This window comes from Neolamprologus multifasciatus, chromosome 13, assembly GCF_963576455.1.
Source record: "Neolamprologus multifasciatus chromosome 13, fNeoMul1.2, whole genome shotgun sequence".
NCBI lineage: Eukaryota > Metazoa > Chordata > Actinopteri > Cichliformes > Cichlidae > Neolamprologus > Neolamprologus multifasciatus.
In genome coordinates, this window is record NC_140451.1 from 7618926 (window position 1) to 7633382 (window position 14457).

Sequence of the window (14457 nt, forward strand, 5' to 3'; positions counted from 1 at the left end):
AACAGGCTCCTATCAGTCAATTATCTCACCCCACCTATATGTGTTTGTGAACTCTCAGCTTTCTTGTCGTTAAAAGCATGCAGTATAACATCATCTGCACAGATCTGTCTTTAAATAGCTTATGTTTGTTTTAACAGGCAAAAAGTAAATGCGTGGATTTCTGTACATGAGATAACACACAGATTACTGGCAAACGTCACAATTAGTCATTCTAGAGGTGCTTTGATATTCTGATCTGTGGCTCACCTCCCAGTGGACACTAAATTCAGGTTTTAGTTCTACATTAAACAAAAAAACTTCAAAATGTGCACTAGCTTTAAAGCTGATGGAGAAGTGCACTCCCTTCTAACAATTAAAAATGGCATTTTTATGTATTCTCCATGGTCCTGAAAAGCAAATATAGAGAGAATCCGGCTCTGAGTAAACACAGCCACAGATACTCCCCATAGGGGTTGGCGTAAACATTCAACTGACCCACTACTCCTCTCAGATCTAGGTCTGATTACAGATGTTTCACAATAAACGAGGATGCATAATGAGGCCGATTTACTTCGATATGGTTAGATTGCGAAATACCTACGTTGACACGGTGCATTGCAGTTTTTATCTTAAGAGCACATCACAACCACTACTGTATACTGCAGTGAAAACACTGCACACAGACACACTGCACCAGAGCCTGCAGACACTAGTCATTACTGCAGACATGTGACTTTTTATTTCACACCACCCACCAAATGATTAAAATCTCATTCCCCGGGCTGTCGTTTCGAGTGAAAGACGGTGAAAGCAGCGAAAACACTATTTCTGTCTGTGTGTTTCCACTGGAGGGTGAAATAACTGCCTATTTATTCCAAAAGTAAAGGACCCAGCAGCAAATCAAACCTTGAGTAATTCTCCTCTGCTTTCTGTGTGCTTTACAACAACGTCTGAGTGACACAAACCTCAGGTTTACTGCGCAAGTAAGTGCTGTGCTGCAATAGGAAGAGGCCCGTTTCACGAGCGAGCGTCCTTCGGCTCCACCGGGCCATTCGCTTCCGATCAACTGCATCATCCAGTGTAAACAAATGAAAGGCACCATTCTGAACAGCCCGTCGCTGTCTTTACAGTAAGCAAAATAGGTTACTCCAGGTTGTTTGTTTGAATATGGTTCACTGGGATTGGCCTTTAAAATATGGGCCTGTCAATGGAGTCTACTGTATAATGAAGGATGGAACAATTTGTAAAATTTGCATCGTTTTGAAAATCAGTTTGATGTTTCATGGAAAATGCTCAGTCATTTTCTGGTACAGAGCAGAACGAGAACATTGATACCAATCCTGATATCGTTGATGTAAACACAGCATCCACTAGCAGCGGGTTACCTTAGAGCAGGGGTGGGCAACTCCAGGCCTTGAGCGCCGGTGTCCTGCAGGTTTTAGATGTCCTTGATCCAACACAGCTGATTTAAATGGCTAAATTACCTCCTCAACATGTGTTGAAGTTCCCCAGACGCCTGGTAATGAACTAATCATTTGATTCAGGTGTGCTGACCCAGGGTGATGTCTAAAACCTGCAGGACACTGTCCCTTGAGGCCTGGAGTCCCCACCCCTGCCTTAAAGCAAAGAACTGAAGTAGGCAGAACATCCTCCTCCCAACCAAAACCCATTAATGTGAATAACTATTCAGAAACATTGGCCTCTAACCTTGACGTTAAGGCCGATGTCACAGAGTCAAAAGAGTCCAAGATGTTTTAGTAGATCCACCAATGGTATGAATTTCAAAATCCTACGTCACCTTGTTCTCGAGTTATCACGGTGAGGTGACCCCTCATCTTGGTGGAGCTCCAGTAAAAGCAGGGCTCTCTACATTTTGATACAGACCCAAATCAACTGTCACGTCCGGTGTGGCAGACGTGTGGAGTTTGTAGAAAGGACCCAAAAGGCGGCAGCTCTGGTGCAGGTGAGTATTTATTTACAGGAGTGGGTACAAACAGCAATGGTGGGTGAACATGAAACTGGAAAACCTAAACTGGGTAAAACTAACAAATCAAACCAGAAACGGAGATGCAGGGAGGTACGGCGAAATACACAGAGAGACGGACGGAGAGACGCAGGAAGACCGAGGAGAACAACACAGACGAACCAGCCACGAGGACGAGGTAACACACACTATAAATACACACGGCAGGAATCAGGGGATGGGAAACAGGAGGGGAACACACCTGGAAGACATCACAGCTGACGAGGCAGGGGAAACGTAAACAGAACACACTGACATAAGACGTAGACTTTCACAATAAAACAGGAACTTACACATGCAAGGACACAGACTAAGAAATGCGGACTTAACACAGGAATACATGGGCAGCACCGAATAAACACTAAACCGAGGAAGAACAGAACCAAAATAACAATAATAGAAAACACAAAACGCTGGGTCAAAAGGACCCAGGATCATGACATCAACTTTTTAAAAATTGCAAGAAAGAGTGCCGTCTTAGAACTCTGTATGGGCATTTGATGGTATTTGACTATTCTTTGAAGCTAGTCGTGGCAAGCCTGTACCATTTAAGCTTTAACTTTTTAACAACTATTCAAGAATCATGACCAGCTCTGATAAGAATTTTTTAGAAAATCTGCACATTTTTATATTAAAAATTAGCAAACTTACATTAAATATTTCATACGTAGATTGACGTGTGCTGAGCATTTCACTGTTAATCTGCGTGATACTAATCAGAATTCTAATCAAAGCCCTCTTGTAGCCCATGTCACAAAGCCCAAATCATCTCAACCGCCCCATCCAAATCCCTCTATGCTCTATATATAAAGTCTTCCCTCTGGTCCTGGCCTAAGTCCATGACAGTGCTGGAGGTCCAGCGAGGACAAACAGAGTTTGATTTCAGACCTAATTAGTCTAGAGGTATTTGGAAGGTGGTGCAAGTTTGCCAGGGTGGGGGTGGGGGACAGTTAGATTTGCTCTTCCTATCCAGGACAATGGTTGTGGGTCGCAGCTCAGGGAAGAAAGTGAGAGTTTATTTGCCAAGTTTCACTATGAGCTCAACAATGTTCGATACATTTCAAGGAAAGTTTCACTAATGCTGGCTAACAGCAGCTAACGCCAGCGTTTAGTAACAGAAAAGTTCAGAAAATCCTCACTGTGAGCTTCACTGACTCATCGACTTGTATCGAACTCCTTTCACAAAGTTTTAGACGTCGCCACCCGCCACACTGACAGCAGACTAACGTCGCACACTCACTAAAGATGAACGTTCACCACAAGATGATGCACATGAATTGGGAGGGGTAAGAAAACAGAAGTCTGTTGACCAGAATCTGCAATCTACTGATGTCTAATGGTGAGATTTTACACACTGTCCCTTTAAAGTGAACGGACACAAAGGCTTTATATGTTAATAGTCTAAATCTGTAGGTACAAATCAGTCAGAGTGGACCCTTATCTTTGGTAACAATAAAATCAGATCTGTTACCAAAAGTGAGACTCAACCACCACTTTTATCCGGTCGTTAAGCGATGACGTGACGAATCCTACTTCCGGGCCTAAAGTAGTCTGCGTTTAATAAGGTTTTTGTGTTGTTAACATGCTTAATGTTTTGTATTTTCTTCTATTTAATCTCAAAAAGCTCCTAAAACAGTCAGTGATCACTGTTGACCTCCCTCGGCTTTTATTACCGCTAATCATTTATTTAAGCTCAGTTTTTAAAACCTTAGGATGTAACTACAGCCCAGCCCATGCAGCAGTATATGAATGACTAACCTCGTATTGTGGATGGATTATCTCAGTTGTTCTGCTGGCTGAAGTTTGGTCCTTTTACAGCATCCTGCCATGCGATTACATTTGTTCCTGACCACCGAGAACACTCACGTTAACTTTTATCGAGTGGAAAAAAAGTTAGCTTGTTTATATTATGCTAACATAGCTGTGTCGCTAGCGGTCACGTAGCACATCATTATATACCAGCTAGCCAAACTTCAGTAACCCTACAAACGTCACTGCTGTTTAGTTTTCTGTCTTCATTTATGTTGGAAGTGATAACAGAGCTGTACGTTTTAATTTGTTTCCAAAACCCTGCAGTCAGGACATGCTATTGTATTTAGATAGATGCTAGCGAGCTAACTTCCTGCTAACTTCTAACTCCGTTAAATGTCATAAATTCCGTTTTCATGGATGCCTGGATGTTAAACTCAATTGTTACACCTGGTAGAGCAGAACGCTGATAATTTTATTAAAGATGAAAGACTTTAGACAGTTTTTCAACTCTCAGTAATGCCATAGTGATCGTTTGATATATGGACCTGCAGCGGAGTTTAGGCCCAGACACGGCTAGTGACGTCAGACTTAACGACCGGATAGCTTATTTAAATATCTGAGACAGAGCACACACACAGTGTTTTTAATCTTTAAACTGCTTCCTTAAATTGGAAAAGGTTTTTAACATTTCCTTATTTTGTGTGTGTTACATGCTTGTGTGTGTTGTTGAATCCGGCTCTGTTCCCACATTTCTGCCTGTCCTCCATATCAAAGGGCCCGGAGTCACCGCCTGCATCTGAAGCAGCTCACACCTCAGATACTTGACTCTGCAGTGGCAGGTCATAAAAAACACACACTACCCTTCATGTAACACTGGATGGCCTGAAGGGAATGAGAAAGGCACAAATAGACACACACACACTCTCACAGACACAAACACAGTAAAGCTGGGTTTTTCCACTGGCACTGCACTATATACTGTGTGTATGGTGTGGAAAAGCATGCGGCACTATTCCTATGCTCTTGGCGCTCTGACTGCAGCGTTAAGGGTTGAGATATTATATTGGTCACCGAGCCAAAGGACTCGCTGCCAGCATCAGGTCTCTGGAGAGGCGGCAGAGAACTTCACCGTTTCAACAACATGTCACTTTGACATTAAAAGCTACCTTAAGCGCCATGGTCGTGTTGTACGTAAACAGTCTTTTAGCCACAGGTCTGTCATGTTTACACCAGCACTGAGGATGTGAGCATTTTCTGCGATATTCTCCTGAATTACAGGTGTCGCCACTCAGAGAAAACCTTCATATCAGTGCGGGTGAAGGAGAAGAAGAAGTCAAAGCCTTTGTGCAAGGTTACATATTCAGAGGCAGACGATGGCGGAAACAACACCAGACTTTTGCCATTTTAGTTAAAAGACTGATCACAAATAAATCAAATGATAAAACAACTTTAATTGGCCTCACAGCCTGCTGCAAAGTCAGTAGCTCAGGATTAATTTAGCACTCCAGGTTAATTCCTTCTTCTCATGTGACCTATAGAGATTGAAAATGTGACGTCATTCAGGGGTAAAACCGCAAAGAATTCTGGGAACTCGTGGCAAGAGGTACTAGCGCACGTAGGCTTTCAATTGAAATCAGTTACACAGCGATAAAAAGAAACACAAAAAATGGCAAGAAGCTGTTGTATTATTAACTGCAATAGCCGGTCGCATGACAGCCACGGGAAGCCAACGGGTAAAGAGATCGGTTGTTATCGGATTACGTCGTTGAAGAGAAATTGTTCAAGCCGTGTTTCCGAAGTAACAAAGAGGCGACGGATGGCCTGGATTGCAGCCATTCAAAGACCAAATATAATGTCCCAGAACACTCCAGCTCACATGTTAGTCTGCTCCAAGCATTTCCACAAAGGTCAGTGTTTTGTTGTAGTTAATACGTCATCTTTTGTAACATAATTGGTGATATAGGTTACAAGCAAGTCTGGCGCTGAACAGAAATTGTTGCGCTATGCTCCTTTGTTTATTGTGCATAAATAGTGAATTGTCCTGACACAATATTGCGTTTCACTTCTGTTATTACCATGGTACATTGACAAAAACATGTACTTTTATTCACAGGATAAAACTGTTTTTTTGCATCACTAATTGCCCAGTACGATTACAGCATACAATATTATTGTCACTGCTACATTTCTGTGATGTGTACCAGAAATTATTTCCAGTACTAATTAATTACCGTTGAGCTCAAAGGTCCTATTAATAAACGGTTAACAAATGTGTATTTATGAAGACGATTTGTGAGACTGGTAAACTTATGATACATACGATGGTCTTTCGTTCTACACGGTGCATTTCAAGGTCCTGTACCCATCCGTCGGTAAACTGTTCCTGGGCTTGTTGCAGTGACCTGAAGTTACTAAACTTCATGAGTGTATGCACTCACTCCAAGAAGCGTATAATTATAAATATGAGCGTGGTGAAAGTTGGGCAGCACGCTAACGTATTTTGTTCACTCTGTGTGCTCGTAAGGGTCTAATCTTTTCACTCCTCTGATTTTTTCCTCATATCTTTTCTTTGACTTTTCATCAAGTCTGTCTTTGTACGGACCGGCATTGTTCTCCTTTGTTTTGTACATAACTTTTTTGGGGGGCAAAGAAAAACCAAGAATTTATTGGAACCGGAGAATGAATGTTTTGCGGTGCTGCAAATGCTTGCATTTGATGCGGTACTTGGATTGTTTTGCCACGAGTTCCCGGCATGCAATGCGCGAAAGTCACGTGGTCTGTCAATCTCTATACGGTGTAACACAAGGCACAGTGGCACGCACGCACACATGCACACACACACACACACACACACACACAGAAGCAGTGTTCTTCTGGTCATGATGACTTCATTAAATCTGCCTTGGTACTGCCAAAGCACCATGATGTTCTTCAAGCTAACTGCCGCAGAAATAATTTTAGAACATTTCTAAGCTTTAAAAGAAGAAAGATGACATATTTTCCCAAGAAAGGAGTTTAAAAAAAAGATAATCAATGGGATGTGATTCTTTTTTGGTTTTCTGCTGTTTTTCATTTGCATGAGGAATTTGACTTCCTTGGCCAAGTCGCCCAATCATCTGGTACAAGATCACCAATTTACCGTCTCATTTCTTCCCTTTGCGCGCTGCATTCCTGCAGTGCGTACGACACGTGCTTGGATAAACTAGGAATTCAGTGCAATTTTCATGATCTTGGCGGTCAGAGCAGATTTTTTGAATGGCTTGGCTGGAGCGTGAAAGGTCGAGTGGAGGCAAACACTCACACTTGTTTTTCCCCATCGTCCATGAGGAAATGTAAGGTATTTTACGGTAAGTGCCAGACTCAGCGCCTCGCCCACATGCAAAAAGCTGTCATCTCCAAATGAGCGCTGGACAGAGGAGAATACCCCCCCCCCACACACACACTGGGACACCCACTCTGTAATTATGCCTATTGTGTTCCTTTCCTGTTACACAGAAAGAAAAATCTCCATCTTAGTCATGCTGTGCTGCTGACCTCCTATCTGATTTTTTTTTAGCTTACAGCTTATCTGACCCAGTCTGGCCTTATATACATAAACACTTATAGCACACAGACACACACGCACGCACAGTACCTTTGTATAAATACTGGTATCAAAACACTTCCAGGGATTTTGAGTTGGTTTCCTTGGTACTGAGGTGATGAAACAGGCTCAGCTTTTAAGGGAAAATTTGGATTTTTTTTTTTTACTCTGTTTGCTTTTACGGCCACCAAATGAAATAAAAACAGCAAAATGAAATAAAGCAAACTTATCAGCCTTCGGCTAAACCACAGTTCAGGTTGAGTCTTCCCCCATGACTATGCCCCCCTCCCCCCCACCAAATCTACAAACAGTGTTACCATCAGACCGTTTAAAAAAAAAAAATTGTTGTTTTTTTTTAGGCTATGTTTTTGCTATCTCGTTGTTACAAGATGCTATCAATGAGGAAAGACACAATAAGGGTGGCTCCTGCAGGGAAGCTGGGAAAATACAGGAAGTGAGTGTTGTGAGGATAGGAAGTCACAGTAAAGTTGTTTGTGAGGGAGCAGCCAGCTGTCAGTCCTCTCAGATAAGCGAGGATAAGAGTGGCACTGGGGTGAATCGGTCTTACTGTTCAGTAAGGCCGGCCGTTGCACAAGTTCTTCAGAACGCAGCCCTCAGACATTCCAGAAACAATGACACATGACCACAAAAGACACACACACACAGAGTCCTAAACTGTCAATCTTAGAATTAGCGCCCTTCGTTCCAGGAATGCTCCCGAACCCTTCGTGCAAAATGATGTCATCGGCCCTTTTTAACATTAGCATGTGTCTGTGGTGCTTTTTGTTAGTGTGTGTCTGTTTATATATACACATGCATTATGTATTATTGTTGGTTTGGTGTTAGGGCCCAGTATTTAACTTTTATTTCATGTAGTCTGTAGCCAACACGGGCAAGCCCGGGCCATAAGAGAAATGTGGCTGTAAGCCAGGAGGCTCTGCATTGGTTTTATTCTTGGACTAGAGTAGCTTTGCATAATTCACAGTTCAAAATGAGCCTTATTTATCTCATAAGAGGTCCTGATGCAGACGTTTGTTTCATCTACTTTCTGAAATGAGCCGTTTTGACTCCCTCTTACATCCCTTCAGCCCAGCTTTGTTCTGACTGACTGTCAAAAACACCTTAACGGCAGGTGGGTAAGGTTTCTGTGCCTGAGATCGTGTTACGAAGATCCATTCTTAGTGACGACACCGAGAACCAGGAGTAGAAAAAAAACTGTGTCAAACAGAGTTCAGAGCTTTTAGCTCACGGGGACTTAAAACTGAACTTTCATTTACTGAGCTTTTAATGTGAGCAGTCAACATGGTAACAGAAAATATGCAAAAGATCCTAATGATGTCTGATCTGAACACCAAGACAGAAAAACATTGGCCAGTTTGATAAATTACTATAAAACAGAAATCATAGAAGAAAAAAAAGAGACTTCAGAACTTCACTAAGAATAATTTGATCTTTAAGTTTTTTTCATTATCACAACAGCTGAAAGCTGTCTCTATATTTCTTCAGCACACTCATACTAGAAGTGTCAACAGCATATCTATGGTAGCCCTGAAAGGCCAAATGCTCTCCAACAAGAAAAATACTCCCAAAGAACTCAAAACGCAACACATGTGGAATAAAACACAACGGAAAGAGGAAAAAATGCCACAAAAACTCACAAAACCAAACATGTATCGACAGTATTATGTGAATGCCTGCACCTTTTTCTCCCGCACAACACAGAAGAATCCTCCCCTTCTTTTAAGTGTCCGATCCTTCACGTGTTTTGGTTTCTTTCATTTCCGCCATTATGTTGTTGTTTCTCCAAAAACACTTTCTTTTGTTTTATAAGTTTTGTTTTTTTCCTAGTTTTACTGTGTTTTATTCAACTTCATTTGTGTTGATTTTTTTCTATTTGTGTTGTATTTTGTGAAATTCGACAGGTTGTTGACGGGTTGTTTGTTGCAGTGAAAATAACCTCTCAGGGCCACCGTATATTTCAGCTTACTTATAGTACCTGTTTGACATAATAGAAACTAAAAGCAGCTTAAAAACAAGAAAAAAGGCTCAAAGTGAACAACAGTATTTATTGACCTGCAGCAGCTACACTGACCCACTGATGTCACTGCATGTGACTATGTGTCCATGCCAACTGACTGTTAGCATGAATCCATCTATGAAGTTTTTAGCGAAATTTCCCTATAAGAGGATTTTTAAAAAGTAGATAAAGAACTGACAGATTTATTATGAATAACCATGCCATGACTCTGGATGGGTTTTAAATTACAGGAGGACCGGATAGGTCACAGAACAACAGCAGTTAAATGCGGCTGTAATTATTACTGGCCAGGGAGTTAAAAATAACTCACATACTCACTCTGCATGATACTGAAGTCACTAAGCACTACAGGTAATAACAAAATCCACCCACCCAAGTTTTTAAATAGTGCTGGGTACACGTTTATATTAGTTAGTCTGCAAGGACATGCTTATGCACAGCTGTTAGCGTGTACCTGTACTGAGCAGACGAGCTGGCACGTTAAAGATGAAGTCAGACGCTGAATCTCGGACTTCTTGGTCTTCGTCCTGCAGCAGCACGAACAGACTCCTCCACAGGGAAACTGTCGTGGACAGACCTGCCACAGCACACACACACAGACAGATAGATACTCATACACAAGGTCACATCAAAGTAAACTTCAGGCTGTTACATTACTGAGGCTCACCCAGTGGCAGACGAGGGCTGGTCAGCAGGGTGGACGTACATTTGACCAGCACCCTTGCGGCCGCCAGCTTGACCTCCGCTGGTCGCTCCTCGCTGCAGCACGAGCACACCAACGCCCCCCACTGAGCGAAACAAGCCACTGCACTCAAACTCTAGATGGTAGATTAATTAGAAAAATACAATTCAGCTATATATGAATGAGGAAGTTTAACCCACTTCTCACAGATGTATTTGCCACTTGAGCACAAATACAAATACAGTTCCACCAAAGAACAAAGTAAGAAAATGATAACAGCAAGCTTCACATTTTTGTCCACAGCAAGAACATATTTTTCATTCAGAGCATTTGGTGGCTGGTGTATGCTAACTGTGAATACCTTGGGACATTGATAAAAAAGAAAAGAAAGGATGTGCTATGCTAAAAACCCCACAACAGTTCGTGAAAGATCTCAGAGCTAAAGAAGCTTTGTAATAATTCCCAGGGATCCAGAGTCTTGCAGAGTCCATAACGCTTGTCGTGGAATAGAGACGAGCATCGGTGCACACACAATGGTTAACCTGCACATCTGTGAAGGCACCATTAATGCTAAACAACATACAGATTATGCTAGTATCCAGATGGTGTCTCTTTCATGGAACACCTTTCTTATTTCAGCAAGGAAATGCCAGTAAAACGGATAAAGAGAACTGGTTCTAAACTGGTCTGCCTGCAATCTAAACTTGCTATGCACTGATAACATTTTGGGCTTTATCAAACAATAACACAGCAGAAAGGTTGCACTGTAAGTAAATGGGAAAACATCCTATGTACTCATCTAACGCATCCAGAGTCTTGCTAAAAGAACGTATTTATGCAGAATAACCATTTTAATTTGGTGAAGCAATATAATGTAGTAGTTGAATGTTACCAATACTTCCCCCATATTGGAACCATTGATCTGTAGTAAAGGCATTAATCACTAAAGTAGCAGCTAGCTACAACTAAAAGGGACCAGGACAAGGCTGAAGGCTGGTGGTAACAACCTCCACCCCTCAGCTGATGATGACGAGCTGGTCGTTACCTGCGGGTCAGAGTTCACCAGCCGAATCCCCAGTTGCGAGGCCAACGTCAGGGCAGCACAGTGGAGCTCCACGCTTGAAAACACAAAACCACATCAACTTCAAAACGGCCCATGCAAACAGTTTGCAGCTTTTACTCTAAAATAGTTGTTAGATTTGCAGAAAAAGTGACTTTTTTTAGTTATTTTTATTTGAGTGAATCAGCCCTTAAGTGACAGCATAACGTGCTCCTCAGGTTGTTCTGTGGAAATCATTACCCAAGGCTGCGGCGCCGTCAGCCACACACACACACACACACCTCTCAACTGTATTGACTTACAATCCACAAAAGAAGTGTGCTGGTACTCACCACTACATTATGGGTCACAATAGCCCGAGTGCTATTCAATCACACGGCAGACAAGGGCAGCCAGCAACCCGATCTCATCCCTCCCCGGCTCTAATCATAACCCTGGGGCCACTCCAAAGGGAAAGTGGATCTCCGGGTCCAGAGATTGTGGCCAGGAAAAGGCTTTGCAGGGCTAAAAGCCTTTGTAATCCAATCCTTATTCAAGCCTGTATTCTCTTGTCAGGGGTGAGAAAAGTACAGCAGTGGCTTGTCAAGAAAAGGGGCATGTGTGTGTGTGTCTGTGTGTGTGCCAATGCATGTCAAAGGGGCTTAAGTACGAGCACACACGAATACTGGAAGAGAGTGTGCCAAAATTGGTTTGTGGTCAAATGCAGAGACGGGCCGGTGACTCATAATCTTTGACTAAAATAATGCTTTTAGCCTGACAGGTGTGAATAATCTAACGTAGGAGTAATGGCGTGATGAAGGTCTTTGAGAGTACAGATATCAGCTTTCATCCACTTTTTTTTTTAATAACGTTAAACTACCCGTCTCTCTGGCTGGGGGACAACTTAAGTTATCAAAACACTTCAGCGGTATGCAGCTAACCACGCAAACATCCTGCAGAGAGGACCCTTCAGGTGCGCCCAGGTGCGGGGTTAAGGTGCAGCCAGTGAACCTGTGTGTCACTCCTTCATGGATTCCGGCTCCGAATGAGCCCCGACAACCTGACGGCGACAGCAGTGTGAGGGCTCTTTCACGAGCCGGAGAGAGGAAGGGAAAAAAAACAGAAAGAAGAAAAACAGAAAATGGAGGAGGAGGAGTGTGCGGTTGCATCTTTGCCCTGTAGTACATTCACGTCTCCATCCATCACATTTAAAAGCTGCCCTGGGATTTACTTGGGAACTGTTTTGACAGCAGGTTTTCAGTTAGGACTCACACAGTTGCCTCCCTTTATAACGAATGTAAGTTTGAGAGGGACCCAGCAGGGCCCGTATGAACGTAGAGAGAAGCTGTAGCTGTCTCCTGTATCAATAACATGCACGAACATAACTTAAGAATGAGAAACGCTGTTAATTATGCATTAAAAGTGGGATTCTGAGGATTAGCCGCACTGTAAATTTCTGCAGTTCAACATTGTTTACGAGAATTTGAATGCAGCGCAGAAAACCTCTTGGAACTGCCGGGAATTCACACAGCTGAAAAGCTCCCCCGTTCACTCCCAGCCTCTCCAGGCCTAGATGAGGCTATAAGTGTTTTGAGTTACAGGACGCAGACTTCACAGGCTGTAAACAGCTGTGAACTCTGGGAAATCAGTGAGGTTTGTGGGTAATCATGGGGCTGAAATTCTCTACTTCAGACTCACTGTGACGATGTCAGAGATGGATGTCAGGGCGACGAAAACCACAAGAACCAGAACTTAGAGACAACGTCTGAGTTCAAGTGACAGGAGTAAATCTTTACGGATTCTGAACAGAAATCAAACGATACGCAGCGAAATAAATATTTGTCTTCAGGCCCTCTATCTTTACTCGGATGGACACAGGTCACCACGGTTTTCCGTGTTTTCCAGAAGGTCATAGTACCTGGCACCAGGTACTTTTTCCATACCTGCTCTGCCAGGGTCGTTAGACTGCATGCCACCGATTGGCTGGTCAGTAGCGTCACTCCACGAGTCATCAGAGTGTCTCATTTCCAAAAATCAAAACCGCCATTCTTGAAACTCGACAACGATGGAAATGGCTACAAAAAACAATGCAGTCTGACGAAAAGCCACAAGCTGAGCAGCAGGTATCTCGTCGCTGTTCGTGTCGTATATTAAATTAGTCATGGGATGCTCAGCAGCGCTGCTATGATGACAGCCACGTACATTAGGTAGTACTGGATTGTAATGGAAAACCAGTCGACCCAGCTGCTGCCGAACAAACAGCAGTCTTCTGCACGAGTTATCAGGTGTCTGTGACGACCATCTAAGGAGGAAACGCTTGCTATAACCTTAATTCAATGTAATCTTATTTATAAAGCGCCAACAGCAACAATCGGTTCAAGAAGCTTTATATTAAAAGGTAAAGACCCTACAATAATGACCCCTTTATGAATAAGCACGTGGCGACAGCGGGAAGGAAAAACTCCCTTTTAATAGGAAGAAACCTCCGACAGAACGAGACTCGGGGAACTATCCCGATCCTCTGCTACAACCAGGTTGGGCAGCTAATCACTTAGCACGTCTACCTCTTATCAAAATATGATCACTTCTCACATCACGGGGCGGTGTCCATCTTTTATATACAGTAGTTCTTTTTACTGACCTGTGAGCAGAGTTCTGAGCCAATGTTAGGAGGTGCAACAAAACCTCCTCCAGGGACAAAACCCTTGCACCATCCTTCCACGGAAGCTCATCGCTGGAGCTCAGCACACACAAAACCTGCAGGACCTGAGAGGAGGAGCAACATGACAGAGACAGCAGGAAGAGCGAGTAAGTAAGATACACACTGATGTCATCAAATCATCCTTTTTCACCTCTCTGCCTCACGTACGCACACATTACCAGAGTACTGGTGAGGGAAGTTGCTCAGCGTCATCCATCAGCAGAGCTTTGGTGTCCTCTCTGCAGTGCTGCTGGCAAGTTGCCCCAAGGGTATTTTTACCCTTCTAGTCAGATCCTCCCTATGCACACCCTAACCACGGGTACACAGCTGCCTCTCACACACACACACACACACACACACAGAGCATGGCAGGCACTAAGAGGTCTTGTGTCTACTTTTTGCATCTTAACCTTGTGCTTTTTACTGTGCCCAGTCACTCGTACAGAGAGGCAGGCAGCTCACTGAGCGCGAGGCGGAAAAGGCCTGTTTTTTCCCGCCGCGCTAGACGCCTGTTAAAACACACACATCCAGGCGAGAACACATGTTGACATTCCAGCTGCATATCTCAATGATTATTATTTCTTTCAAGGCTCCAACCTGTTATTAGAGCTTTAAAATAAAGCTCACTTTATAAGATCTGTGTGGGCAGAGGGCAGGGCG

The 14457-nt window shown here is 43.1% G+C and overlaps 1 protein-coding gene across 4 annotated transcripts in view; it reads right to left on the reverse strand.

Annotated features, from left to right (window-relative positions):
* Positions 1–14457, reverse strand: part of thada (THADA armadillo repeat containing) — a 122491-nt gene that overhangs the window by 10125 nt on the left and 97909 nt on the right. For 3 of the 4 annotated variants that reach the window (XM_085183497.1, XM_085183498.1, XM_085183499.1), the window contains 4 exons: positions 13738–13862; positions 11103–11175; positions 10043–10193; positions 9830–9952 (listed from right to left, as the gene is read on the reverse strand). In XM_085183497.1, coding sequence (XP_085039623.1) covers positions 9830–9952; positions 10043–10193; positions 11103–11175; positions 13738–13862 — 472 coding nt within the window. Of the gene's footprint in view, positions 1–9829; positions 9953–10042; positions 10194–11102; positions 11176–11449; positions 13863–14457 lie in introns of those variants that run through there. The other variant, XR_014877744.1, reaches the window with a different exon arrangement.